We start from the raw sequence: 26574 nt of genomic DNA, 5'->3' as shown, positions 1-26574 counted from the left end.
GTAGGTGTCTTCTGATCATAGTTAATGAAACATTGCATGGCTTCACTACTCACTGATGCATATTTGGCCTGAAGTCAGAGCTGCATCTGGAGATACTTATCATGTGGAGAGCTGACTGTACATTAAAACGTAAAGCAGTGGTTCATGTTTCTGATTTTAAGCATGAATTCATGCAGTTTAAACTCAAGAAAGATTGGTTGGCAATTTCTGATGTTTCAAGTTTTCACAAGGATGTTGTCTTAGTGTCAGTAAAGGAAGAGCTGTGATAAAAAATTTAAGAAATGTGTGTTCTTCCACATTTCGTCTACTCTGTAGACAAGGTAATTTTGCTCTCAAACATTTTTATCAAGTCTGAAACCCATCTCTGCACAACAGCTAATAATTTGAAATGAACTGCTGTTGAACTCATTTTGGGAATTTTAGTTTTTTAAAAGAAATATACCACTAGAGCGAAGTATTTCTTGAAGTATGAGGCAATTTTTAAGAAACCATTACACTCTATTAAACCCATAGTCTTGAAATGAAAGTTAGCCTGCGAGGAAGCATGTGTAAGGGTGCGTTTGATTTCATCATCAGTGACACCTTCAAGGTTGCAGTCGATCCAGCGGTTTTTGCTGCCAGGCTTTTGTTTCTCCAGCCATCAAAGGCAGCAGAGCCACTGGACAGGTTGGCGTGTATGGCAGAATGATTCATCTCATGGTATGAAGCATCAAAACCAATTTGCACTGCAGTATTGGACACTGGTCTCTCTCTTTGTGTGTGTCTGTGATGTCTATATTTCTGAGGTGGTGCAGAGTGAATACTAAGGTCAGACTGACATATTGGTTTGTTCAAAGTATTGAGTATGTGTTGCCTCATTATGAATAATCAGATATTGGCCAGACAAGAATAACTGATCAGGCTAGTTCTTTATGTGAAGCTCCTAGTCTGAAAATATCCTTATTACTGCAAAGCAACAAATGCTGTCATATCTCTTGTTGCATATAATTGTATTGTTTTATAATTACTATCTTGGGTTTCCTTGGAGAATATAAGTTTCTGGAGAAAATGGCCTGAATATTTTGTTTTTGAACATCAGCCAGCACCACATAAAAAAAAGCCTGTCTGGAGAAATATGTATTAAGAAGGGACTTAAAGGTTGATACAGGACTAGTGGGCCCAAGTTCCTCCAGCATGCATACTTGAATAGCTAAAGTCCTTGCTGCCATATTTTGGACCAACTACAGTTGTTGGACATCTCTGGTTTAAACTAAGCCCAGACATAAATAGAAGTCCAGGATTTCTAGCCCCACATTTAACAGTGTTCCCATGGTGTAGTGTTTCCATGGTGTAAGGGTTAGCACTCCGGACTCTGATTCCAGTAATCCAAGTTGAAATCCTGGTGGAACCTTGTATACTGTAAGCGTATTTGTTGAGGTGTGCAATGTGTGTGGTGTGTCACACATGCAAAAATATCTCTCTAGGTTAAACAATCTTCACACAGCACTTTCTGCTTCTGTCTTGTACACGATAGAGCTTACACCTGTTGGTTGATTGGTAAGTCAATATGCTGTCTGACCAATTTCTCATTGGTTGGACATTTGAGGGTGTCACTCTCCTAAGGCCATGTGTCCAAGTGTTTTTCCTCCACTGAAAATGTCAGCTGAGATGCTTTAGTTGTCTCTTGTTGCTATGATACGGAATATCCGCAGAGGTAAAACTGTGAGCACAAGGTAGAGTACCTGCTCTGGATGAAAAGGAGACTGAAGCACGTTGGGAGAGAGGATGGACCCACCAGTCTGTGTGGTTTGTTGTTGTTGTTCAGCAATGTAGTGGTTGGTCTTTTTGGTATTTGTCCAGACCCTCCAATTCCATGAGTGGACCAGTGTGTAAAAACCCTGGCAACCAGAAAAATCGACAAACATGCAGCACTCAGTGCAAAATAGACGCCCACTACTTCCCATAAGGACATATCAACACACAGGAAACATAATCAGATGATCTCTGAGCATAAATTACATCCAAAAAAATGTTTTATTTAATATCCTGCACCTTACTGTGTGCCACATATTCATTACACACTGTTAATACTGCTCAAACCGCTCATACTGTATATATCTAGCATTTTCATATCCACCCTTTACTGTTTATTATTATTCATTTTTTATATTACCACTAGCAATATGTGCACTACTCTGCACTTTACTTCTTTTTGCACTTTTGGTTAGATGCTGAACAGCTTTGTTGATTCAGTACTAATTGTCAAAGTTAATATGGATCAGCTGAATGGAGTTGGGAGGGCCAAATAAAAAGATCTTTTTTGTAGTTTAGCTGAAAGTGATTAAACATCCAGGAGTTAATGAGAGTTGCAACACTGCCATTATAACCAGGTATTACAGGTACATACAGCAGGCTGCCATTAGCATAAAAACAAAAATTAGATTTGCAAATGATGTCCTCAAAAGGAAGAATATAAAATAAAAGCAGTGGACCTAAAGCTGAGCCTTGTGGTACACCACAAGTGATGAGCAGTAGAGGATGAACCAATACCTACAGAGAGGGCACTATGCTTGAGAGTACAGCACCAGCATCAGATTACAGTTGTGAACCCACTATACTGTATATGTGTGTGTGTGTGTGTGTCTGTATTACATAAGAGCCCTATATTAATAATGCACTGTCAGCGGGTTGGCTGAATACTTATTTCCATGTCCTTGTTTTTTTTCCCACAGATCTCCCCTGGCGAACTGAACAAACAAGTCGACTCTAACAGAGCTACGCCTGTCCTCAGTCTACTTGTGGTCTGACGGCACTCACCGACATCAAAGGTACCCCCGCCTCTCTCTCTCTACACCTCCAGCCTCCTTTAATCACTTTGTTCAGCTCATCATTGCAGTAATTACATTTCCTGACAGTTTTTTTTTTTTTTTTTTTTGGTTTGCAAATCCAAGACTTCACTTTGTCTGTTATCTCTCCTCGAGGGAGCTTCACTTCACTTCACTTTGTCGCCGAGTTGCCTTGTATGATTTTTATTTCAATACTTTCAGGAGCTTTTTTTTCCTCCAGGAAATGTGTTCTGATTTCAATAATTCTCACAGTTGAATCAGCTCAGGTAAATGTCAGTTGAAAAGCGGTCTTAGTTCTCTTCACAGTTTTTAGTGTGTTTTACAGTTGAACAGGAGAGGACGTTTGTTCTGGTCCAGTTTCTAAAGACAGACTCAACAGTGTAATTGCGTGTTTGAAGTCTGTCACCTGTTGAAGATACAGCCTGAGACACTTAATTGCAATTTGGTTGCTTAGGCGCTGCAAAAGACTTTCTCTTTTTTGCATGCCTTTGCTTAAACTTGGAGACACTCTTTTCCTTTTCTCTCTTAAAGACATAGAACAAAGTGGTAGAAATGTGACTGATGTTCATTTCTATCAAAGCTTTGAGTATTGCTTTTAGCTTAAGAAACCTCTTTGTTGCTTCTCTAATCATTTTTGCTTGGCCTTACAATCAAGAACCAACTTTTGTCTTGAAATGATCTAGATGCTACTTGACTGTGAACCTTGACCTCCTTACTGTTGGCTGCTTATATTTTAGGAACTAAAGCTTGTTCTATAGTCCCTAATCAAGGAGTGGGGTAAGACCTCAGAATGTAATGCGATGTTAAACTCTGAAATAGAAGAGAAGGCATTTAAAACATACTGCTGTTTGTAGAAGTTTTGTACGTTCTCGTAGAAATGGAGTTACAGTATAACAGATGTTCTCAATCACATCAGCGTAGCAGAATGGTCAGTTGCCATTGCAACAATTGTATTGGGCTATAATGTCTGTATAAACTTCGTTTGTTCCCTGTGTCTTTTGTTGCCATTAATTGCATGTTTCTTAAAACATGTAAACTGAAACTGTAGCTGCCTCCGAAGAATGAGTGAGAGCTGTAGCTCACCATGGGGATGAACAGCATGTAGATCAGCATATTCTCACATCTATCATCGGAGAATTCAGGATTTTTTTGACCAAACCAGAGTTGGGGTTTGTTAGAACAGTGGACACACTAACTAGACGATTAACAAGACAAACTAAGACGGCTTTGGAGAGTTTTATTTTGTTTCTGTTCAGTTTTAACAATGTGTGTTTTAGGATGAGTTCACAAGACAATTAAGCTTAAGGTATTTTTAGTTAGGTGAAAGGGAGAAACTTGGATTGATGTATAGTTGTATTTTTCAGTTTAATAAAGAAAAAATGTTCTCAAATGAGTGAGTGTGACACACTTTGCGGCCCTAATGACACATGTTGTCACCATAACAACTAACAGTAATTATTATTTTCTTTTTTCTTTTACTAGCCAAATGACCATGACAAACAGTTCATTGTTCCTTCTATTCTTATTCTATTACTATGTATGTCCCACACTCTTCTGTAGCATGTTTCTGTCATGGTGAAGTATATGGTATCTACAAGTCTTAATGAACTGCTCCGTCTCTTCAAAGAAACTAACGAAGACATTTGCATGTTAAAGTATTTTGTGCATGTAGGTGTGTGTGTGTCAGTGTCAGTGTTTTCCAGCCTGAAATCCTCCACATAGCGAGGCGGTTCAAAGAAAAGGGATGAAATAAAAAAATGGATGGTAAACAACGGCTACATTTCTTTTCTTCTAGCAGTGAAAGTGATCAGCTATGGACTCCACGCACCTCGCTAAGCTTTGCTTATCCTGGCATCACTCGGCAATACCCTTCTGGGAATTAACACTCACTTGAATGTTCCTCAAAGCAATAACGTCTGGAATCTTAAATTGGAGGGAGGTTCATTCCTGGTGACAGTGCCTGTTTTCTTTTTCTTTCTCTAACAAGTTGCATCTTTTTAAAACATTACTATCAGTCCAGTGCTACTTAGAATATTAAATATATATTGGAAATGACAGTCATCTTCCAACCATTCATTACATGGTAGCTTGCAGAATATGGTGATTTGAGCTAACACTCTGGGTTACAGCTGCCACTTCCATCCATTATGCAATGTGTTTTATGGCATTCTTACAAAGAATGTAAGAAGGCTTGACATTGCTTTGCTGCAGATATGCTCTTAAAAAGATTTTGAAAAATTGCAACACTTACGTACAACTGTCCTGTCTGTTTTTCTTCATAAGTAGTACTAATTCAAACTGACGTTCATGTTCAAGAGTAGCGCTTTTAAAGATCCGCAAAACCCAGAAAAACCTTCCTGTTGGTGAGCAGAAATTCCCAACACAGCAGATTGTCATTATGATGAATCACTTAACTGTCAGTCACTCTCTGTAAGAGCTTTGACATATTGGACAGCTTAGCCAAGGAGAGAAATTCTCTGAAGAGCCTGAAATTACTGGCTCTGAAATGACAGTTTAAGGCAGAGCAATACCCCCTAATATCGCCAATTTGCTTTCTGACTGCATGAATGTATTATCATCAGCAGCCAAGATTGAAGGCTGTTCCCACCACCACTTCCACACATACACACACACATACACACACACATACACACAGTGGGAGGGAGGAGCAGGTGTTTTTAAGTACCCAATTGTGCCACTGAGAGCTGCATCCTCAGATGGGCATATGATGGGTTTAGACAAGGAATTAATTTGAGACGCAATTACAGCCTCTGGAAAGGGGCAAATTGGCAGTGAGGGGGGAGAAAGGACCCCCCACCCACCTAGTCCCTAATCAGGTGAATGTTTCTAACTCAATACTGGGCACTGACGGTCACACTCAATTATCCTCATCCTTTACCTCCCAAGCTGTTGCCCGTGTCCCCCTAATAACCCCTCAAGACACCCACCACCCGGTGCCTCTGCTCTGGGCAACCTCCTCAGTAGCTGAAGTCCTCCTTTGTTTCTGCTCTATTTCCTAATGTGAGACAAAAGTCAAAGCAATAGTTAACATTTTGGGAAATATGCTAACTGACCCTCTTGCTGTGAGTTAGATGAAAATGTCGATACCACTCTCATACTGTATGTGTCCTCTAAATATGAAGCTACAGTCAGCAGCAGGGTAGTTTAGCATCAGGACTGCAAACAAGGGGAGCTGACCTGGCTCTGTTTAGAGTTTACATAATCCACCTACCAGCTCTGCAGCTGTGAACATGATGTGTTTATGTTTGTTTGGTCTGTCCACATGCATCTATGTCTATATTGTTTAATCTGTCTATACAGTAAGTGTTACATCACTGCACATCCTTTTGGACTATTATCTCTGTACATTGTGTATTCATTGTGAAACTATGCACATACCATACAACACAGTTTTGCACTTTCCTGCGCAGCTCTTTCATTTTAATCAGTTATATTGTGCATATTCTTAAATAGTGTTTTTTTTGTTTGTTTTTAATAAGGAACTGAAGATACCCTCTGCACAGTTGTGTCTCTCTTCAGGGAGCCAGCTGGTGCTGGATAAACCACGGTGAACCAAAAGGAAATCAAAGTTCCAGCGCACGCTGGGATACTCAGGTTGACACTTATCTTATTGACAGCTAATATTAAAAACAAAAAGGAGCAGAGCAAGCATTTTGCATGTTGCTTTAGCAAATTCGTTAGCGATAGCTTCATATTTATGAGAGTTGTATCAATCTTACCCTTGGCAAGAGAACAAATAAGCTTGTTACCCAAAATGTTGAACTGCTGCTTTAAAATCGAATTATTGAAATGTAAAATATCATCTCTATAAACAGTTTCTGCATATGTTTGTAGAATCTGTAGGCTTTGATATCAGAAGTATTCTGGTTTTCATTTGTAGTCCAAACAGTATCGACCAATCGTGTTTTAACAGGTGAGTGAAGCAAATTCAGCAGCCACTTGCATATTTTACCAGCTTTTGGCTTGTGGCTCGTGCTAATTTCCAACCCTAAGAGCAGGTAAACAGTCCATGTCAAGAGGCGGAACACATTGGACAAAATGCAATCTCAAAAAATCTGCATTGATACATGGATGAAAATGAAATGACTGGCACACAGAACAGGAAGTCTTGGCTCAGACATCTGCTGGCTACACCGAATCAGCCTAAAATAATTAATTTTATTTAACCTTTATTTATCCAGGTTTGCCTCATTGAGATTAAGAATCTCTTTTCAAGAGGGACCTGGCCAAGAAGGCAGCAAAAGTTACAGACACACATTAAATCATTACAGATGCACACAGTTACAACATTTTACAGGCAAGTGTACTGTATAAAATATATAAACAATATAAAAAAACAACAACAAATGATTTGTGCTAGGCTATGAGGAGAAGCAGTTGCATATTTCAGCACCTGCTCTACCTTTCACTATTATTTTAAAAGCACTTAAAGAGATGAGCTCCTGTAATTTCAAGTCCTTCTGGGGCTCATTCCACGCCATAGGGGCTGCGAACTGAAATGCCTTTTTACCAAACTCAGTACGAGTCTTTTTTATATTCAGTAAAAACAACTTTTGTGAGCGTAGACAGTAACTTGTGTTTGTCTGCTGGACAATGTCTGTACATAAATAGCTTGGAAGCTGTTTCAATATAGCCTTATAAATAAAAACAAACCAGTGACTCAGCCTGCGTAAAGTAAGGGATGGCCATCCCACTTTCTGATAAAGAATACAGTGGTGAGTTAGCGATTTGCAGTTTCGCACAAACCTCAGCACACCATGATATACAAAGTCCAGCAGACGCAATGAAGCCACAGATGCATGCATGTACAGAATGTCTCCATAATCCACCATAAGAAGAAAAGTGGCAGAAACAAGTTGTTTTCTCACCTCAAAAGAAAATAAAAGCCTAATTTAAGTCTGAGCTTTTTTACCAGGGACTCAATATGAAAATAAAAATTAAGACCATCATCTATTAAAAAGCCCAAGTACTTATAAAATGATACTCGTTCTACTGATTTGTCCTGCATTGTGGTAATCTGAGGTAAAGATTGGGGCTCTTTCTTTGACCTGGTAAATACCATCAGCTTGGTCTTGTCTGCATTCAGGACAAGTTTTACCTGACACAGCTGCTCTTGTAAACTAGTAAAAGCACTTTGAAGTTTTTCAAAAGCCTTTTCAAATGTTGATGCACAAGAGTACATTATAATAACCCTCACTGCCAGATGCTTTCTCATCATCACTGGGCAATGGGTTCCTAGATAAAGTATGGCTTTCTTTGCAGGGTAACACCTCACTTGACTCTCTTAAAAATCACAAGACAGCCATAGGCTGCAAAGCATGAAGAGTTTAACTCCAAGTCCTCAGTGAATGACAGGTTCTCTTTACAGATGTAGGGTGGCCTTGTGGTAAAAGCCGTACTTGGTATTTTCCACATGGGTGGTTTCAAAAGGCAGTGAGAGTGTAACAACTAGAATCAAGTTGTATAATGTCAGTCGACTCCGCACAGTTGACTCATACCAACCGGCCCAGTTTGTGATGCTTTTCACCAGTGTGCCAAAGGAACAAGAGAGCCAAAAGATCAAATGTTGGTTGTCCCGGCTTGCTCTGGTCAGAGAGCTTGCATGTTTCCTAAGGCAAAAAAGTTCTCGTAAAGACAAAACAAGAATTTCATCTTTGCAATGGGGGAATCTCCAAGGTTTTAGTTCAGACAGATAAGACATTCTTTTCCCTCACAGCCCTATTTTTGTGATTTAGTTTTGCTGTCACACAGTGAGATAACCAGACCTATAGCTGCTGGCTCATTTAAAGCTGTTCTCGAGAATAACATCACTTAAATGCTTGCCAGTTTACTACAGAGAGAGGTATGATGGCAGAGGTTCTTGTCATTGGAAGATTTGTTTCCTGGGAGTCCAATGGACCTGATGAATAAGGTGCCAAGGATTTATTACCGGATTTTTCCAGGAAGCCTTTGAAGTGAGTGAACGCTGCATCTCATCTGCCGATCCACACTCAAAATTGTGGCCGTGTGTGTGTGTGTGGATATATTTATTACTGGGCTATTTTTAGAGCTGGGGGTTTGTGCTGAAGTGCATTCATACTTGAGGAAAAGCCTCGCAACAGTGAGCCTGGTACTGAGGTGCCGCATCAACTCTACACATGGAATACGAGCCTGTTTTTCCTTTTAATTAAAAATGTTTACGCCTTAAGAGTAGTCAAAATCCAACACACTTCCCTTTGTGGAATTAATTAAACATTTTCCATTTTTTAAATCTAATCTCCCTCCACTCATAAACTCCCAGAAGTGGCACCCACCAATGACCTCCCTGCCCTTGGAATTGATACATTTCCATCACATAAAGTTGAGACTAAGTAGGGCATGTGTAATTGAGGATGGGGTTAAACGTGCAGACCCAGGCTGCTGTGTTTATATCCCCTCTGATGCAGGCCGTTAGCAAACATCTGCTGAACCAGAGCTTTAAAAAAAAGCAGGGCTGTCATGATGGCAGAGGGGAATTCTTCAGATGCCCCTCCCTGTGCTATTTTAAGTAGCCCCAGAAGTTGGTGTTTAATGATAAGCTGTGGGGTGTAGCTGACATGCCTGCCATATTATTCCCTTTACGACTCAGGAAGCAATGGCTACGTTGCCCCCCAACCCTCGAGGGGTGTGAATCATTAGAGCCCGTCATCAAGTATGTCCAATCAAAATGGCTTATGGTACCCGACTGCTGTGGGTTATCTCAAGTAGTAGATAGCTTCGAAAATAGATAAGGATGCTATTTTTGCAAGTAGTCATTACCCAGTTCTGTTTCCATTCTAGGTTACCAGCTGATGACTCTAAACTCATGCCAGCCAGGAATATTTTAGGGGGAATAATGTTTCCGAATGGCCAATACCTGATTTGAGAATGAAAAAACTATAGAGGTAAAGTAACCAAAGGAATGTTTTCTTCCATTCACATGGATGTGGAGTTTAACTTTGAAAACACAGGCTCCTCAGCATGTATTGCGTTAGTGAAGGAAGAGTCATGTCAGACAAGACTCCACTCCAGATAAATAAATGATCAGAAACATCAAAGAGGGATTGTGTGCTTCAAAGGGAATAAGGGCCTCACACTCACCAGGTCCTATAGTGAAGAATGAATCCTGCGTATGCGCACACACACACACACTTAGATACACACACACTTTCTGTAATCCGACCTGTTTAAGATTCTAATGGCTGCATCTGCATCGATCATCCCCCGCTGAGCCAAACCACCCCTCCTCAATCTTTGTCTGTTTTGGTGGCAAGATCAGCTGGAGGATATCCAAAATGCTTTTATATACAGCGTCTCCTTCTCACTGTTGTTTCTTGGATTTTGTAAAGTACCTTCTCTCTTTAAACTTGTGGCGCCGAGAGCAACACTCACCTTATGTTTTTGTTTTTGACACACTTGGACACAAGGATTTATCTCATCACAGTCATGTTTAAAATGATGCTGACTGGCCCAAATTGACCCCGGGATGACATGTTTCTGTTGCATGTGTTGTGAATTCTGTTCATCTGATTGCCTGATAAACACCTCTTTTGGTGTCTGATTGAGCAGTCTGGTCAAAGGCCAGAACATTATGTCACATCTGCATACTAAAGTACAATACACACATGGCCTGAGCTAACCCAGTTTGAGCCCCTGGTCCCCTCCTCCCGATGCATTATGCATCCAATCCTCTAAATGCAAACTTGTAAATTAAATGCAAATGTCTTTTTTAGTATGCGCCATGTAAAACTAGTTTTTGACAGATGCCCTCTAACCAAGACAGGGGCTTAAAATGTAGCCCTTCATTTTAGCAATTGATTTTATATTTGACAGTTACACAAGTTGCAATTTATGTCCATTGCCAATGTTCAGTGCCAGTGCAGGAGGTGATGTAGAGAGGCAAAAAGTAAGGCTGGGAGCTAAATGTGTTTTTTTCATATATGAAATTTATGTGTAATTTTCTTTGACTGTAATGCTGATCTTTTTTCTAACCTTAACCTCAAGGGTTTTAGTAGCCCAACCATAACCATACCTTATCCAAGAGTCCTGCACGGGTCCTCTTTTGAAAACCCACGCCCGCCTATACCCGTAAAGCCAAGTACCAGAACCGACCTGTTATCCATCATTTTGTCTAAATCAAAGCTACACTTGGCTGCACCCCTTAAGAAAAGACCTGCAACCTGACCTGCACCCGTGATTAAACACAGGCTACAGTCGCTCACATTAGGCTGGGTTCTCCATTCTTTAATTACAGATCCAGTGGAAGAAAAGTCTTTCACTAGCTGCGTTCGATGCCAGGACGGTGAAAACATTCCGCGCAACATTGTAGCATGCTCTTTCCACCACTATAAAACTTCAAAGGATAATCTTTGGGTGTCTTGAACTCAATGTAGGCTGCCACTTTGTCCACAGGCTTCAAAGTTTAATTGCTGGAGTCCTCCACATCGGTGACGAATGTGATGATGAGGTTAAAGGTTCAACTTGTGTCATTGAGTACATTTACATGGACAGTTTAATTCCCTTTTCATTCAGAATGAAAGTTCATTCCTATTAAAATGAATGAAAATGGCCAATGCGATTGAAAATTCATTCTGATGTAAGGGGCTGGAATTTTCCATTTCTAATTCCGAATGAAAGACTTTCTCGCACTTGTATACACTCATTCCTCTTTAAGTTCATTCCGGTCTTTCTGCGCATGCTCGTTTTCTTGCCCTTCTGGCACGATGATGTATATAGCGCGCAGCAACGGGCTGAGATAGAGCAGTCGGACTTGTTGCACTAACCGGTTTCCATTCGCCAAAACATGGTCGTCTATCTCCCTTCTTCGACCTTCTACCTCTCTTCTCCTCCTCAACAGACGAAGCATTAGCAGAACAAAATTGTTGCCGTACTGCTGCTTCAAGAATATAAGCAAAACAAGCCTGAAAAATGTTTTCTTCCGTAAACGTAAACGCGTAACATCCGCCCCACCCCCATCCAATCAGAAACCTTCCCTGCCCCAAACCTTGCGCTGACCCAAATACAGGCGATTAAACGGCAATTAAACTGATCACCCTCATTCGAAATTAATATTTCCCATGTAAACTACCTGGAAAAACTTTAATTCCGAATGATTTCATTCAGGTTTATTTCATTCTGAATGAGAAGCCATCATGTAACCGCACCCATTGAGTTTCAACTGTGTCATTGACTTTCAAAGTAAAAGGAGTTGCTGCTTGATAATAGTGATTTATATGTCAAAAATATCACACACATACTGCACATCTTTTTCATTTGTTTTATTCTGAAGAATAAAAAGTATATTTTTGTTAACACTCACTGCCTGCCCGTGTGTATTTCATTTTTGCAGTTTACCCGTGGGTGCAGGACTCTTCCTTTGTTCATTTGCCATGACCAAGATCATTTCCAAACCATAAATGTGCTGTATTGCCATGGGGATATTGCCAAAGAAAAAATATTTTTTGAATGTTGGGCATTTATTATTACAAAATGGTGTCACTGAATGAAGTTGTTCAGTTATAATGCAAGACCCAGAAAAAGGCCCTCAACATTAATTTAGTAGTGAGCATTCTCAAACAAACATTCAATTAAATCAATCAGTCAATCACTTGGGGATCTGGGGTGTTTTTGGCCCTGGGGCGGCTGCTGACTTTGTCAGGTTAACATGTATTTTGAGTAATGAACAATGTTGGGGTCATTACTCACAAAAAGTGATGTATTCATCATTACTCTTTTTTTCATAGTAACTTTACTTAACTACTCCCTGTAGAAAGTAATTTGTTAGACTACTCGTTACATTATTTATGCATTACTCCGCAACTTGCCTGAGATGCATTGTCATGTCATGGTTTGTTAACAGCATTAAACCTTACATGTGCCCACATATTATAACACCAAAAACAGGGCTCAACAGTTATCAAGACAGTAATGGTAGTAGGCTATAACAGCCTCAAAATAAAACTATATTAATATATAAAACAATATAAAAGAGGTTGACCTTCCTAACACCATCTAGTACAAATATTAATTGCTTCAAGATAATATAACAGTAGACCTTAATAAAGTAATACAAGATACTGGCCTTCCTAACACCATTAGATGACAGACTTAAAAAAATCCATTCAAATGGCCTATGAACTGCATTTAATGGGCCAAACACTCAAACACATTTACTTCAGTCACTCACGCTGCAATTCATGGCTTCATAGCAGACTATAGTCCAGCTTTTTTGATGTGTTCATCACTAAAGCAGCGGTTATAATTACTCATGAGAGGGAGTCTGACAACCTGTTCTGCCTTGGAGTCAGCACAAGACTGTCCATGGGTGCCCAAGATGGTGTCTCTGTTGTTGGCACTTTGGATGCTTTTTCCTATCCGCCTATTATGCAGATAATTGAAGAACTCATGCAACGGAAGTAACAACATAATTATTTAATTAGTGACTGTAATGTGATTACTAAATTTAGAACAATAAAGCCTTTAAAGTTTTTTAATGTACGTAGATGATGCTGTACTAATTTTCCAATACGTTTTGTGCCTGTCATTAGACTTGGGTTTACCATAAAGTCAAATATAATCCAGTCAGGAGAATCATGTGTTGCTTGTTGCTTTTCATTTCTGTTTTAACCTGTGGCATTTTCTCTTTTGTCTTCCCTTTGTTTTTCTCTCCCCTCTCTCCCAGCTCTACCTTCTTCTTGCTGTCTCACCCTTCTGCTTCTGTTAGAGTGGGGGATGTCTGTTTTCTAACACCTCTCAGCCTGCTTATCTACTAGGTCTGTATTGCTGTGGTTCGCTTTTTCCAACCCCATTTGTTATTGTGCCATCAACCCTCTTGATAACACGCCACCATCAGTTATGGATATCAGAGTGTGTGTGTGTGACAGTGATGCGCACTGTGGCTTGCAACTGTTATCTCAAAATCATGATTGTTTATGATAGGCAGTGTGTGTGTTTGTGTGGTACCAGGCCTGTTGGTCCATATGGGTGGCTTTGGGAAGCTTGCATGTGTTGCATTGGTGCCTGCAACAGTGCTTGTGTGTCAGATTGTATTATGGTTCTGTGCATGTCTGTATCCAATGGCAGTGCCATTCCTCCATGCTGGCTATGATTGTTCATTTGTAGGGCTGAGATCATTCCTTTCCACCCTCCTTCTGGATGTCCAAAAACAAGATTCTTTGTTTTTGTGAGTGTGCACTGTGCTGTTTCATTCCCTTTGTTATTCTTGGAATTGGTGGATCATATTTCTGTTTTGTTCCAGCAAAACTGTATTGAATTGTATATGTGGTGCCGAGATTGTCTTAATTAAAAGACAGGCTCAGAGTTCTGAAAGCAAAAACATAATTGGCACCCAGCAGAGCATCCTCATTAATGTCTTTGCTACGCTGAGCTTGGAGTATCAGACTTCCCCATGTAGTCACCCTTTGTGGGATGAATCTGAGCTTGTCCCTTCAGGGTATAGGAAGGCACAGTTTTACTTAAACAGATTTGACTGTAACAGATAACTATCTGTACTATGAACCTACCTCCCCAGTCATCCAGTCAATCATTCTAATTGTTCCATTTTGATGTGTTTATGTCGGCCTTTTTGTTTCTGATGATTATTTAAAGCTTGTTTAGTATGCCAAATCATCAATCTCCCATCTTGGCCAATAAGTAAGTCTTGTATTTGACTTCAGCCTGTCGATGTCGATGCCACTCGCCCAGCCTGTTGGGTCAGGGTGTCTTTAATGGTGTGCCCCCTCCTCCTCCTTCTCTTCCCTCCTTCCCTGACATGGAAGATCTGTACAACTGCCACCAACACTGGACATGGAGGACTATGATGTTCGCTCAGCTGCCAGCATCCTGGCCTCAGTGAAAGAGCAGGAGGCGCGTTTCGAGCAGCTGACCCGAGCCCTCGAGGAGGAGCGTCGCAACGTCACCCTGCAGCTAGAGCGTGCCAACCTTCCACCCAACCCCCCTACCAGCCAACCGCTAGCATGGCAGCAGGTGGTGATGCAGGTAAATGTTGCCAGCATGCTGGCCAACCCCCTCCGTCATTTTTAACCACCAAATTGCGCCACCATGTGCCTGCCTCCGTGCCTACCTCTCTACACCTCCTTCCATCTGAGCATTCCATCGTCATGTTTGCTCACGGTCATTGCTCTTCATTATTGGTGGGGCTCAGTAATCTCTCTGTTCAATTTTTCTGTGATTCGAGACATTTGTTCCTTTTGTCTGAACCCACTGCCCTGGATGCTGCCCAATAATCTGCTCTTTGGTGACTCATCTCTAAAAGCAAGCCGATGAGATTCAACCTCTCATTCTCCCTGCCTTCGCCTCCTCCTTCTACGCCACTGCTTGCCATCCAATCCCATCCCCTTTCGCCCACTGGTCTTTGATATTGTCTGGTGGTGCTGCTGATTGAACATGGCCTTTTGCCCAGCTCTGGCCAGAGTCTTGGGGACATTAGAGTACTGGCCAGGGCTCCTGTCAATGCTGGCTCACTCTGCAGGAGCGGGAAGTGTAAGATGTAGAAATGAGACAGCTGTAATCCCCTAAAAATGTCAGCAGTCACAACAGCCCATTGATTTACGCAAGAAAGAAAGAAAGAAACCCTCTCAGACTGTACACATGTTTCACTAACCGGAATTTGAAAGCACAATTTGGCGATGCAGCACCTGTGGCACTTAGATACATCACCTTTAATCATGGTAAAGGAGGCAGTCTCATGTATTATTGATAGAGCAAGACTTGCAGAGATGAAACTGTAGTGCCTACATTTGCCCGTGGTTGTATTTGCCTGCAGTCACATTTTGTTAACAGTCGTGTCAGTGTTTATTTTTAAAGGGCTTGCTGCCAATTTGGCCTCATGAAGAGATAATGAAGAGGATGCAGGAAAAGTATAGCAGGGTAAAGTAAACTCGTCATCCCCTCAAACACCACAGGGTAACCTACTGCTTTTATATGTTTGTGTGTGTGAGTGAGATACCCTCCCTTACTCATAAACTGGTCCTTGATTTAGTGAACAGTGCTTAACACGACAGGCAGTGAATTAACCCTCTCTCTCAGATAACCCTGGCCACCCTGGCTGTGTGAACACCGGGGAGTCAATTGGGCATAACGAGGTACCACCCACGTAACTATTAATCCCATTTTACGTCACTTTGAAATGTCATTCAGTCACCAGGTGTTGGACCATCCACTCTATCATAAACACCTATAAATGCCAAATCAAATTGGATGTTGGGGTGGTGGGGTTAGATTAGGCACCTGAGTGCCTGGCAGCATGACTTGAGTCAGAAGGTGCTGCGTCGTGTGTGAGTGTGTGTATGCTGGGCTGTGAGACCCACTCCATTCACATAATGAGGTTGTATGGGCGATGAGGAATGCATCAGGTTGTTCTCTTTCTCTCCTTGCTTAGTTTCCCCCACACACCCACACACACTCTCTGGGCTACATGATGGATTAAAATGGATCATGGATCAGTAACTGAGGGTTCAGATTCACAACCCCAGGGCCAGACTCAATGAGGCCTGCCATTATTTAAAGTCAGGGTCAGAAAGGGAAAAGTGGACTACGTGTGATTAATGAAATCAGATTCGAATAGACGCCTAATGAGAGTGATAAGCCACTGATCTAAATAGCGCGCCGCTACACGGTGCTCATTTTGGAACAGATTGGGTCCAAACATCAGCGGGCAGCTAACACTTTAATCTGCCTTCATCATTTAGATCAGTATTGTCAGCATTTTAACATGGGTGAGCTAGAGAGAGCAGGCCCAGTGGGTAGCAAATAAACATGAGAAAAATTATCTTCACAGAGATTGATGTGGAATACTTTACACACATCAGCACAGCACTGTATGATCGTCACTTCAAGCAGCGCACTGAAACACTACTTTTTTTTTTTTTTTTCCATCAAGCCCCCATCATCAGTTTGTTGAGTTTAACACTGCAGGCGCCTCTGTCCTGTATGGCCTGGATGTGGAGTGAGGCATGGCCCGGGACAGCAGCCAAATGACTCCAATAAATCATACAGTGATGGTTTGACAGTGTTATGCGGAAATATAGCAGTCATTTCCGCTTCAGATTTAAAGTTGAGAAGATTTGTGGCCTTTTGAGGTGTAGAGTTTGGTGACAAATTTTCTGGCTAATGTTCATGGGGACATAAAAATGTTGCATAATAGGGATAAGAGGATAGTTTTGGAGGCAATCTAGCTGTAACATGAAATATAATGACATCTCAGCAAATACTGGATGGATTGTGATGAAATTTGGTAAACATACTCCTGGTCCCCAGGCGATGAAACCTACTGACTTTGGCAATCCCTTGCTTTTCCTCTAACATCACCATGAGGTCGTTTTTCCTTTTGTTTCTTTGTGAAATGTCTTGACAACAGTTGGATGGAAGGCCAAGACATTTGGCACAGACATTCAAAGTTCCTACATGATTAATCCTATAGATTTAAAGTAATCCCTATTTTTGTTCTCCAGCATTACCATCAAGTCAGTGGTCATTAATCCAGTGAAATATCTAACGATCTACCAGATGTTTTGGCTCAAAACATTTGGACAGATAATCCTAATGACTTTGATTATCCTCCTATTGGATAGTTTGCCATTATATTTGGTACAGACATTCAGGTCCCACCCCCACAGGTGATAATTAGCAAATATTAGTATGCACACACTAAACTAAAATGGTCAAAATATAAACAGCACCTGCAAAATGTTGATTGCCACAGAGAGCATGTTTCCATATTAAGGTTAGCATGTAGCCTAAGGCACCACTGTCTCTCATCTTGAACCATAAAAAAATGAAGACTAAAGTTGCTTTAGAAGAAGCTTTTCAAGAATTCTTGGCTACAGATGTTGCATACAGCACACTTTTTATTATGATTTATATTTATATGTCCCACAGAGAGGGTAGACAAAATAATAGTCCCAACCGCGAATAAATCACCCTCTGATTGTAACAAAAGTCCCCCTTGCTTCGCTGGAGTACACACAATGCACTAGGATTACAGAATATTGTGGTTCAACATTTCTGAAATATCATTTTATGATATTTGATTTGGCCCTGTATGATGTCAGCACAGGGTGTAAAAGGGTAGATCACCACAAGACGCTTTGACCATTGTATTGGAACAATGAGTGTGGGAGAGGTTCTTGTAAACAGCACTGGCCTACTTTCCAAGACCTTACTAATTGAATTCTGATCCCCATTCAGTTCAAAATTGAACTTTATAAATTGCAGCCAAGGAAGAGAATTAGAGTGGTTACGCTGCACCGTCCTGTGAGAAACATCAGGACAATGCTGTCGGATACTCCATTAGCTTTCCTGATGAAATTATCAGTGGAAATTCAGTGACACGGACCGAGGCACCTTTGAATCTGCATCCATCACCAGCCCCGACATGTGACCCCTCACATGCCAAGATCATACCCTTTCTTCATTTAATATTGCGTTTGCCTGTGGTAATTGATTTTTGCCTGAAGGAGCATTATCACTGAGGCTCTGAAAGGTCAAGTGGTGCATGGTGACAGTCCTATGTGTGGAGAAAGGCAGACAGCACTCAGACAACCACGTCTGTTTGGAGCTAAGGGAGAAGGTGACCTCATTTCATATACACCAGACACCTAATCTATCTACCCACGGCCGCTGCCCAGCACGTGCACAGATCCCATCTTGTGGTGCATACAATCACACGGCTGCATTGAAAAGCAAACTCAGGATAATTTCTCGCACTGTGAGTATCATTAAATGTTGGTGTTTGGTATTCAGATGCTATATTCAGAGGGCTTCTAGCATTGCGGAGGCATATCATCCCCTTGTGCAAATGTTGTGGGAAGTTTTCAAAGGCTTGTGAGCTTTGGAGAGAGGGAACAGTGCAGCCTTTGATCTGTGCTGCTGTCTGTGGTGAAGATGTACAGGCCCCGGCCCTGCGATGGCACAGCAGCACTCAACCAACAATCGCTCCAGCCGCCCTCCACCCACTTTCATCCCCTCAGCCCCCCAGCCCTGTCTAGGCACAATGGAAACAAAGGGCTAAGGGTGCTATAGCGACAGAAGATCTATCCTTCCACTGGCAGGGCCCAGGAGCCCCTGTACCCTCGTAAATCACCTGCCTAACAATGAGCCTTAGTTTACCCCCTTCCCTCCTCCATCTTCCCCTGTCTTCTTGCCTTGCTGTGCCATCAGGAACTTTTTCTTCTCCCATAAACACCCTAATTACCTTAGTGTGAAAGTGCCTCCTTTGTTTACTTTTGTATACCACACTGTTCCCGTACCCTCCTACACCACTTTCCTCCTATATTGTAGTTTCATGGAGCAGCCTGCAGAAAAGTCACATTTAAATTCTAATAATGTTGCTGCTTGTTTTCCATGGTTCCATATGGAGCACCTAATCACGCTCCGTAGCAGTTTAAAGGTTACTTGGTCCTCTGGAATTAATGATGTAAATGAATACAAATCCATTGTGCATTCTCAACAGATACAAACAGCATCTGAATTCTTGCAGCAATATTTACCTGTAACTCAGTATACAGTTCGCCACAAATATCACATTGCATCTTCTCAGAGTCGTCACTCAGTTGGACTGGATTTTAAATCTGGGAAATGTAGATGGGCCAGACGTTTTCAGCAGCCTATTTTAAACCTTAGTAATGACAAACTTTAAACAAATGCAAATGAATGTGGTAAAAAATAGCAATGTTTATTGTTTGACTTTTGAAATAAAAAAAGTCACCCAGGCACATCACAAAAACAGAAACAGAATAAAAAAGTGCTATCAATGCTATGCATGCACAGAACCATACAAGTGGCAATAACAGCCACCACAAAAACACACAAACACTGAGGTCATTGAGGTCCATTGAGGTCAAGGAAAGATTATCAGGAAAAGACATACAGACATAAGTTTGACCACAGCCCATATGTTCTGAAAAGCTACAAAGTGTGGGTGGAATTGCGTCACATGAGAAAACCCTGATGAAAGATATGACTGGCAGGGTTGCTATACCAATCTGTATATCTTGCCCTTTCAGTACTGTGCAGGTGTAGAAGCGAGATGGCTAACCTGTTAGCTACACCCAGAAACTATATGTAGTGTACCTATTTTGTCATACCAGTATATAAACTTTATGTATGCTGGGCCACTCAGAGGTTGCTTCTGGGTCGTTTGTGGCTGCCAGTTGAATAGGCCTGAGTTTAATTTGTACACATACCCACAAGGAGTAATAATACCAATAGGAAACAATTTAACACACACAATGAAAATGAATATGTGTAGACCATATCCAACTATTTCTGGTGTAGGAAATCATTCCTTCCAGGGTGAATCCAATAATAGATTTTGATGCAGACAGTAGCTTTAGCGTACAACCCTACCAGTTATGATGTTCTTGAGCTTTAAACATTTCTGCTCACATTTTTACTGGGGTTCAGGTGGAAGAGTGGATTGTCCAATAACCACCAATACTGGTGGCTCAACCAGGAAGCACCCTCCTTCTTGAGTCTGACTCCAGAAGCCAGTCAATCCCCATAGTCCCCCATGTTAAAATGCCCAGCTTCACAGCAGAAATAAACATGTTTACAGCCTGGTACAAAAAACAGTTTTGGTCTCTGTAGCTAAGTTCCCTGTTCATCAAACTGTGTGAGGGGTGAATTTTAATATATAGCACCCGTTTACATTTTATTAAGGCTTAAAGTCACGCATAATTAATGGCGGGTTGCTTTGAGTGACACCCTGCCGATAGTGTCCTCAGCTTCTTAGACAGATCCACCACTCACTCCTCAACAGCGCCAGCTTCTCGCCCAAATATGGTCACTTCTGGTTGCAAAAACATAAGATGGCGACAGCCCTAATGCTGAACTTGAACTCAGAATGGAAGTCCACAAACTGGTGGTTGACTTCACTGTAGCTACGTCCATTATTATTACAGTGTATGGGTTCAGCTCTAGTTTCCCTCTGACAGCATGTCAAGGTCTAAAGTAATTTAAAGACAATGCAATCCATTTATAAATCTAATAAATCTATTAAACATTTAAGAAGCAAAACCACTAGCTTCTTCCCACTACATCAGTTAAACTTAAGCAGAGCCTGCCATTTAGGTTCTAGGTTATCTTTTATTCACCTCACTTAAGCATTAGGAGTCAAGTTGAAGGCGATCGCCCATGAATCACGCTGCTAAATGCTGAGGGTAGGGTGTAAGTCCTTTCTGGGTCTCAGCATGGAACAGGGCCTGACATGGAAGGACAGGAATTTTTACTCAAGGTTGGGGTTGCGCATATCCCCCTTGTTGAGATGAACAGGGAGAAAGAGGTTTGACGGGGAGGCAGCAGAAAAGCCTTTTGTACTGTGGGCTATTTATATTCCTCTGGGGCGGCTCAAACCTTCATCCTTCAAATCAGCCCCAACGCTGGTGGACTTAATGCCTGTCCTGGTGCACCTCCCTGCCATTTGATCACAATCCATTAAACCATTATGCTCACTAAAAGCACTAAGAGGGGTATATGAACACTGCTCCCATTTCCTTTACCAGACATCCTCTCTGTGTACTCGCATAGGTGAACAGACAGGCTCAATATCTTTGAAGGGCACTGCCTCAGTCTGAAAGTTTGTGGAAAATGTCTACTTGAAGATGACCACCATGGTAATCTGAATGAATGCTGGGCTCTGTAGTTATGTTCACAGTCTAAATAGTTGTCCATGTGTTTAAAATAAAGCCCTCACCATCACAAGACCCCAGTGCCACTTGAGGAATGTGACCTTAGCCTTCTCAGTGCCCAGAAGGATAACCCAAACAAGGCTGGACGCTGACCCCTTTCCACTGAAAAAATTGAAAACAGTCTTGGGGCTTTGTAGTAGTGTTGGAGGTGTTCTTCAAAGCCTTGATTTAATTGTCCTCACGAGTTCAACATACTGGTGCGACAATTTTACTACATGACTTACAAGCATGTAAATACTTATCAAACAAGTAACAGAAGCAGCACTGAGCCTTGTTTTGGGAGGTGTGCAGGAGGAAATTCACACTTTATTGGACAGAATATTCCTTAAGACTACAAATGCCTTAATGGCAAAGGGACTTAGAGCCAAACATTTCTTTTCAATATCACCCCAGTGTGTTCTTTAATAAAGGTTACTACAACACGGATACCCTGATCTGTTGCCAAGTAAAGCAAATCACAGAGTTTCAGCTCGGCTCTCCAAAGCATAGACTGCAAAACTGTTGCTTTTATATTATTGTCACTCAGCAAATACATGCAAACATGTCAACTGGCCTTGGGATCTAATGTTAATTAAAAAATACAAAAGAACATATGTGAAAACAGTTCGGATGCCAGATTTGCATTCACGGTTCCTGGAAAGATCAAACTCTGTAGACAATTAAAGCAGACAAATCAACTAAAAGTCCCCTCAAGACCCATAAAGTAAATAGTAGATGAATCAACTCAGAGGAGGCGGCTGTAACTCTCAGTTGAGTGCTTTACCTGGAATTAACCTAAAATCTAACTTCTTAATTTAATGCTAACAGAAGGAAATATCTTGGTGTTTGCTATTTCCAGTAAATCCTCGCTTTTCTACCTGTGTGCATTGGACAAGTGTAGGTAGTATAGCATCAGATTATAGCAATTAAGTCAGAACCACACATACATCCATTGGCTTTGCTCTCTGGCTGACTGTATGAGCTCTGCCACCGCCTCAGGCTGAGGCACATTTCACTGCTGGACAGACTGTAAAAAGACTCAACATCACAGAGGCTGGAATTTGCAAACCTTTGCTGTTTTGTGTCACAGGGTTGCACACGCACAAAATCATGTAATTTGTCTGAAGCTGAAGTCAGGATGTGGGGCCCTCCTCATATTTTTTGGCACGTTTGAAAAGGATGATAGGGCTTGGTATGTGAACTGTCTCACATGGAGTGTCTGAGAGTGATTCTCGTTGTGTAAAAGGCGATGGAAATAGCACAGGAATGTGTGAAAAGACGGGCACTGCTCTCGACAGTCCTCTTTCTCCAAGTGCCTCATTCAAGCAGATCATTCTGCAAGGAGTGTAAACACATATTCAATTTATTGAATTTCAGATAAATATCAATCACAAAGGCAGCTAACCTTTGTGGTTTTTATCTATTACTTTCCAAGTAACATGACAGCAGAAGGTGCAAATTGGACAGAAATCTTTCATAGGGGTGGCCAGATAGGGCCACTGAAAATCTTGGGGTTGGTACACCAAAACCAAAAGCCATAGCTGTATTTAAGAAATTCAGTTATGCTGTTGAAGTACATAGGCTAGTTGAAAACTATGTCAATGGTAGTTAAGGAATCACATACTGTATTTGTACAAGTACTTACAGTGGCTTTGTATTTTACAGCTAATGTTACTAATTATCAGTGGTCCATAGATTAATATAGGTATAATTAAGTTCCACAACAATCCCTATTTAATGTGTTATGTATCTATTCATGTTAGGCGATTTATTATTATGCAAGTAGGCTATAGTTATCCTTTCCCTTAAAAAGGATAAATAAACAGCTTTAACTTAAAAGAGTTTATCGATTGTAAGGAATAAAAAAATTTATGGGAACAAATCCTCAAGTTTAGGGGAGACTCATGGGTACCCATCAAACTAATTTTCTTTCAGACACCCATTTGAAAATGCCCATGCCAGTTGTTACCTCACCAAAACTTGGCCTAACTATGGAGCGTCATGTAGCCCCCTTCCCAACACACTTTGCTGTCATAGTTGGTATAAATGGATAACTTACGTTGGCTAGTTTAACAAGTTACCACTACCTTTGCACCACAACCACCAGTTATTTTTGCAAGGGGGCGGGGGGCAGCAATTGTATCAGTGGGGCCATGCTGCCAACAATGCCACAACAGAATTCCTAAGAAGCTGATTGCAGTGGCTGACAAACCTGCCAAGAAACTGTGGATCATGAGCCAACACTTAAAGATATTTTAAGGCATAGAGGCATATGAAAATTCAATTTTACTTATAAAAGAGATTTTATTTTGCTAGTTATTTGGCTTATCTGTCAACAAGATCTCAAAAAAATAAGAAGAGTCTCTCGTGAAATTTGGCGGAAAGGTGGGCATTCGGCCACGAACAACTGATTGAATATGATCATTTTTAGACATAACCTTTGAACGCCCAACAGAAAGACTTACAAATCCAAAGGGTATGTTCAACTAAACTGAAGGTGTAAAAGTTGATGATTTGCTGCATGTCAGCCTCAGACAGATTCAGATTCTGTTGTTCGTGCTTCATTCAGTGCCCCAATTATGCATGACAAGATGAAGAACTAGGAAAAAACCTAATCCAGTTATACTTGTATTAAAAACCTTGCTGTGCAATTACAGTATTGTGACATAAAAACAGAAAATAGAACCTTTTGATCTAAAGTGATGTCATTTAGACAGAGCTTTATTTCCCTAAATGAAGGGAAAATTGCCTTTTTGCAAGACAAAAGCCCCCCAATAGATTGGACTCTAATCCTCTGCATTGCTGAGTAGCCATTTTTCAAGGGGAAAATAAACATGATAGTAAGAGTCATTAGATAAGGGCTTTTTTTGCAAGCTGTGCCATTGTTTGAATAAACAGCAGTCAGCCGGTATAGCAGAGCAGATCATTTTGGCCCTGTGGACTATCACACATGCATTATTGTTTCGTCAAGGCCCCTACACTGTGCAGTCATTGTCTTAAAGAACTTCGGGCAGCAGAATCAGTATTATCTTTAATATCACTTTTTATGCACTTTTTTTTTTTTGCAGACCCACTTTGTGTATCGAGGGATATTTAATCTTTATTTAAGTTTGAAGGTAAAATAGGGTTTCCCAAGAAATGTATTCTTGGCAGAGTGGAAAAGCTTTTGAAGTACTGTTCAAAATTAGATGTCATTAAAGTCTCCTTTGAAAGTGAAGATTATAAAAACATTCTCCTTTTGTAATGAAGTGCCACATATATTTTCAAACCGCTAGCCGCTCCTGCCTTCAGTCTACTTTTATCTGCTTTTGCTCCTCTGTCTCCCTCTCTGTGTTTTTCTATGCATCTGGCATCTTGAATGGAAGAGGAAAAACATGATTTTAACAGATGCAGCTTCATTGGAGGTGTCTGGCTGTCAAAGCACGCCTTGTTGCTGAACATTAACCTTTCTACCATCTGTTTCACACCGTACGTCCTGACAGAGTAAAGCAGACTTCAGGAGCTTTGATTACAACTCCTGGATTATTCATACACCTTGTACATTTACTTTACAAGGCCTAGGCGTGGGCTGGCTAGACTCAAGAGAATATACTACAGTAGCTTTTGTCTGACAGTGGCAGGTATTCCTAGAAACAGTATGTATCACCAACCTGTGATGTTGAACACATTCTAGGAATTATTTGAAATGAAATATTGAATATACTTTTTTTTTATATAGTTAACCTTGACCTGTCCTGTCTATTTTTACTATAGTTTCTGTGGGTTGTACCTGTCTGTGTATGAAAAGAGCAGTAGCGTGTTTTAGCCATTCCAGCAACATGGTTCTAGGTCTGCTGCTTGATAAGTTGGTTCCTAACTTTGGTCCCGATTGAAATATGTCAATGATTATGTGATTGATTGCCATGCCAGCTTTTACAGACATTCATGGTCCCCAGAGAATTAATCTTGGTTTTTATCATATGATATACCCGACAGCGGCCTTTTCAATCTGTAGTGACTCACAATGCATTCTGTGGAACATGACATAAGGACAGGCTGGGGGATGACACATCACAAGGATTCCCTTCTATCTCACAGAAATTGTCCTGTCTTAGGACACATCCACACTTGCGCTATTTGGTCCACTTTTAACGAACCCTGGTCCACTTCCACTGATAGTTTGGTTCGTTTGGAGTGGTGTGAACCCTGGTGCAGTTCACTTACAGTGGGAAATGCAAACGGTCAGTGGTCGTTTCGGGCAATACCGCCCCCAAACGAGCAGCTGTTGTAACTGCGTGACGTTGTCCAGGCGGTTTGGTCCGCTTTAAAAAGTGCAGTGTGAAAGTGAACCGAACCAAATGAAGGTGTGAAATTTTTCGGCATTCCCTGCCCAATCAAACCGAATCCCCCGGACTATCCTGGTGTGAATGTGCCCTTAATAGTCTAACCTGTAACATTTCTCTCTTTGCACTGAAGTCATTCTCAAAAATATGTAACAAAGCACAGTTAAACATGGAACACATCTTTTAGTTTCCAACTACAGTATGATTTTTTATTTTATGGGACAGTATGCACTTTGTGTTTAGTGGTATTTAGTAGATGTTAACATGCCTAAATGGAAAACATTGTACCAGCTAAACATCAGCATATATTAGTATTGTAAGCATGTCAGCATGCTAACATTAGCATTTAGCTCAAAGCACCACTTTGCCCAAGTACAGCTTCACAGAGCTGCTAGTGAGGCTGTAGACATATTATTTTAAGTCTAAATGGCATGGGAATTTGACAAATGTTCCTTAAAACAATAATCACAACATAAAAGTATAAATTAAACACAGGCAAAACACGTATGTACAGATTTGTAGAGAAAATAAAGAGCATTGCTTCTTTTCTAATCTGCTCCCATGAGCATTCCTCAGCACTTAATGGATTTTTAAACAGGGTTATGAAACTCGCTCAATGCTTAAATGGCTTAAATGGAATGTGATATTGCACATCACATAAGAGAAATAAATGCACCACAGTTGAAGTTATAAGACTTTTTTTAAAAACCACTTTCTGCAGGT

At 41.0% G+C, this 26574-nt stretch overlaps 1 protein-coding gene across 13 annotated transcripts in view; it reads left to right on the top strand.

The window, feature by feature from the left end:
* The window catches only part of arvcfb (ARVCF delta catenin family member b), a 262549-nt gene that overhangs the window by 103375 nt on the left and 132600 nt on the right, over positions 1-26574 (top strand). For 10 of the 13 annotated variants that reach the window (XM_033618556.2, XM_078170906.1, XM_033618555.2 and 7 more), the window contains exons 3-5: positions 2712-2807; positions 13525-13615; positions 14621-14840. In XM_033618556.2, coding sequence (XP_033474447.1) covers positions 14649-14840 — 192 coding nt within the window. In that variant the 5' untranslated portion in view covers positions 2712-2807; positions 13525-13615; positions 14621-14648. The remainder of the gene's footprint in view (positions 1-2711; positions 2808-13524; positions 13616-14620; positions 14841-26574) is intronic. The other 3 variants (XM_078170905.1, XM_078170903.1, XM_033618562.2) reach the window with 1 other exon arrangement.

Source organism: Epinephelus lanceolatus, chromosome 9 (assembly GCF_041903045.1).
Source record: "Epinephelus lanceolatus isolate andai-2023 chromosome 9, ASM4190304v1, whole genome shotgun sequence".
Classification (NCBI taxonomy): Eukaryota; Metazoa; Chordata; class Actinopteri; order Perciformes; family Serranidae; genus Epinephelus; species Epinephelus lanceolatus.
Note: the sequence above shows the minus strand (reverse complement) of the source record. Positions and strands in the feature narration are given on the sequence as shown.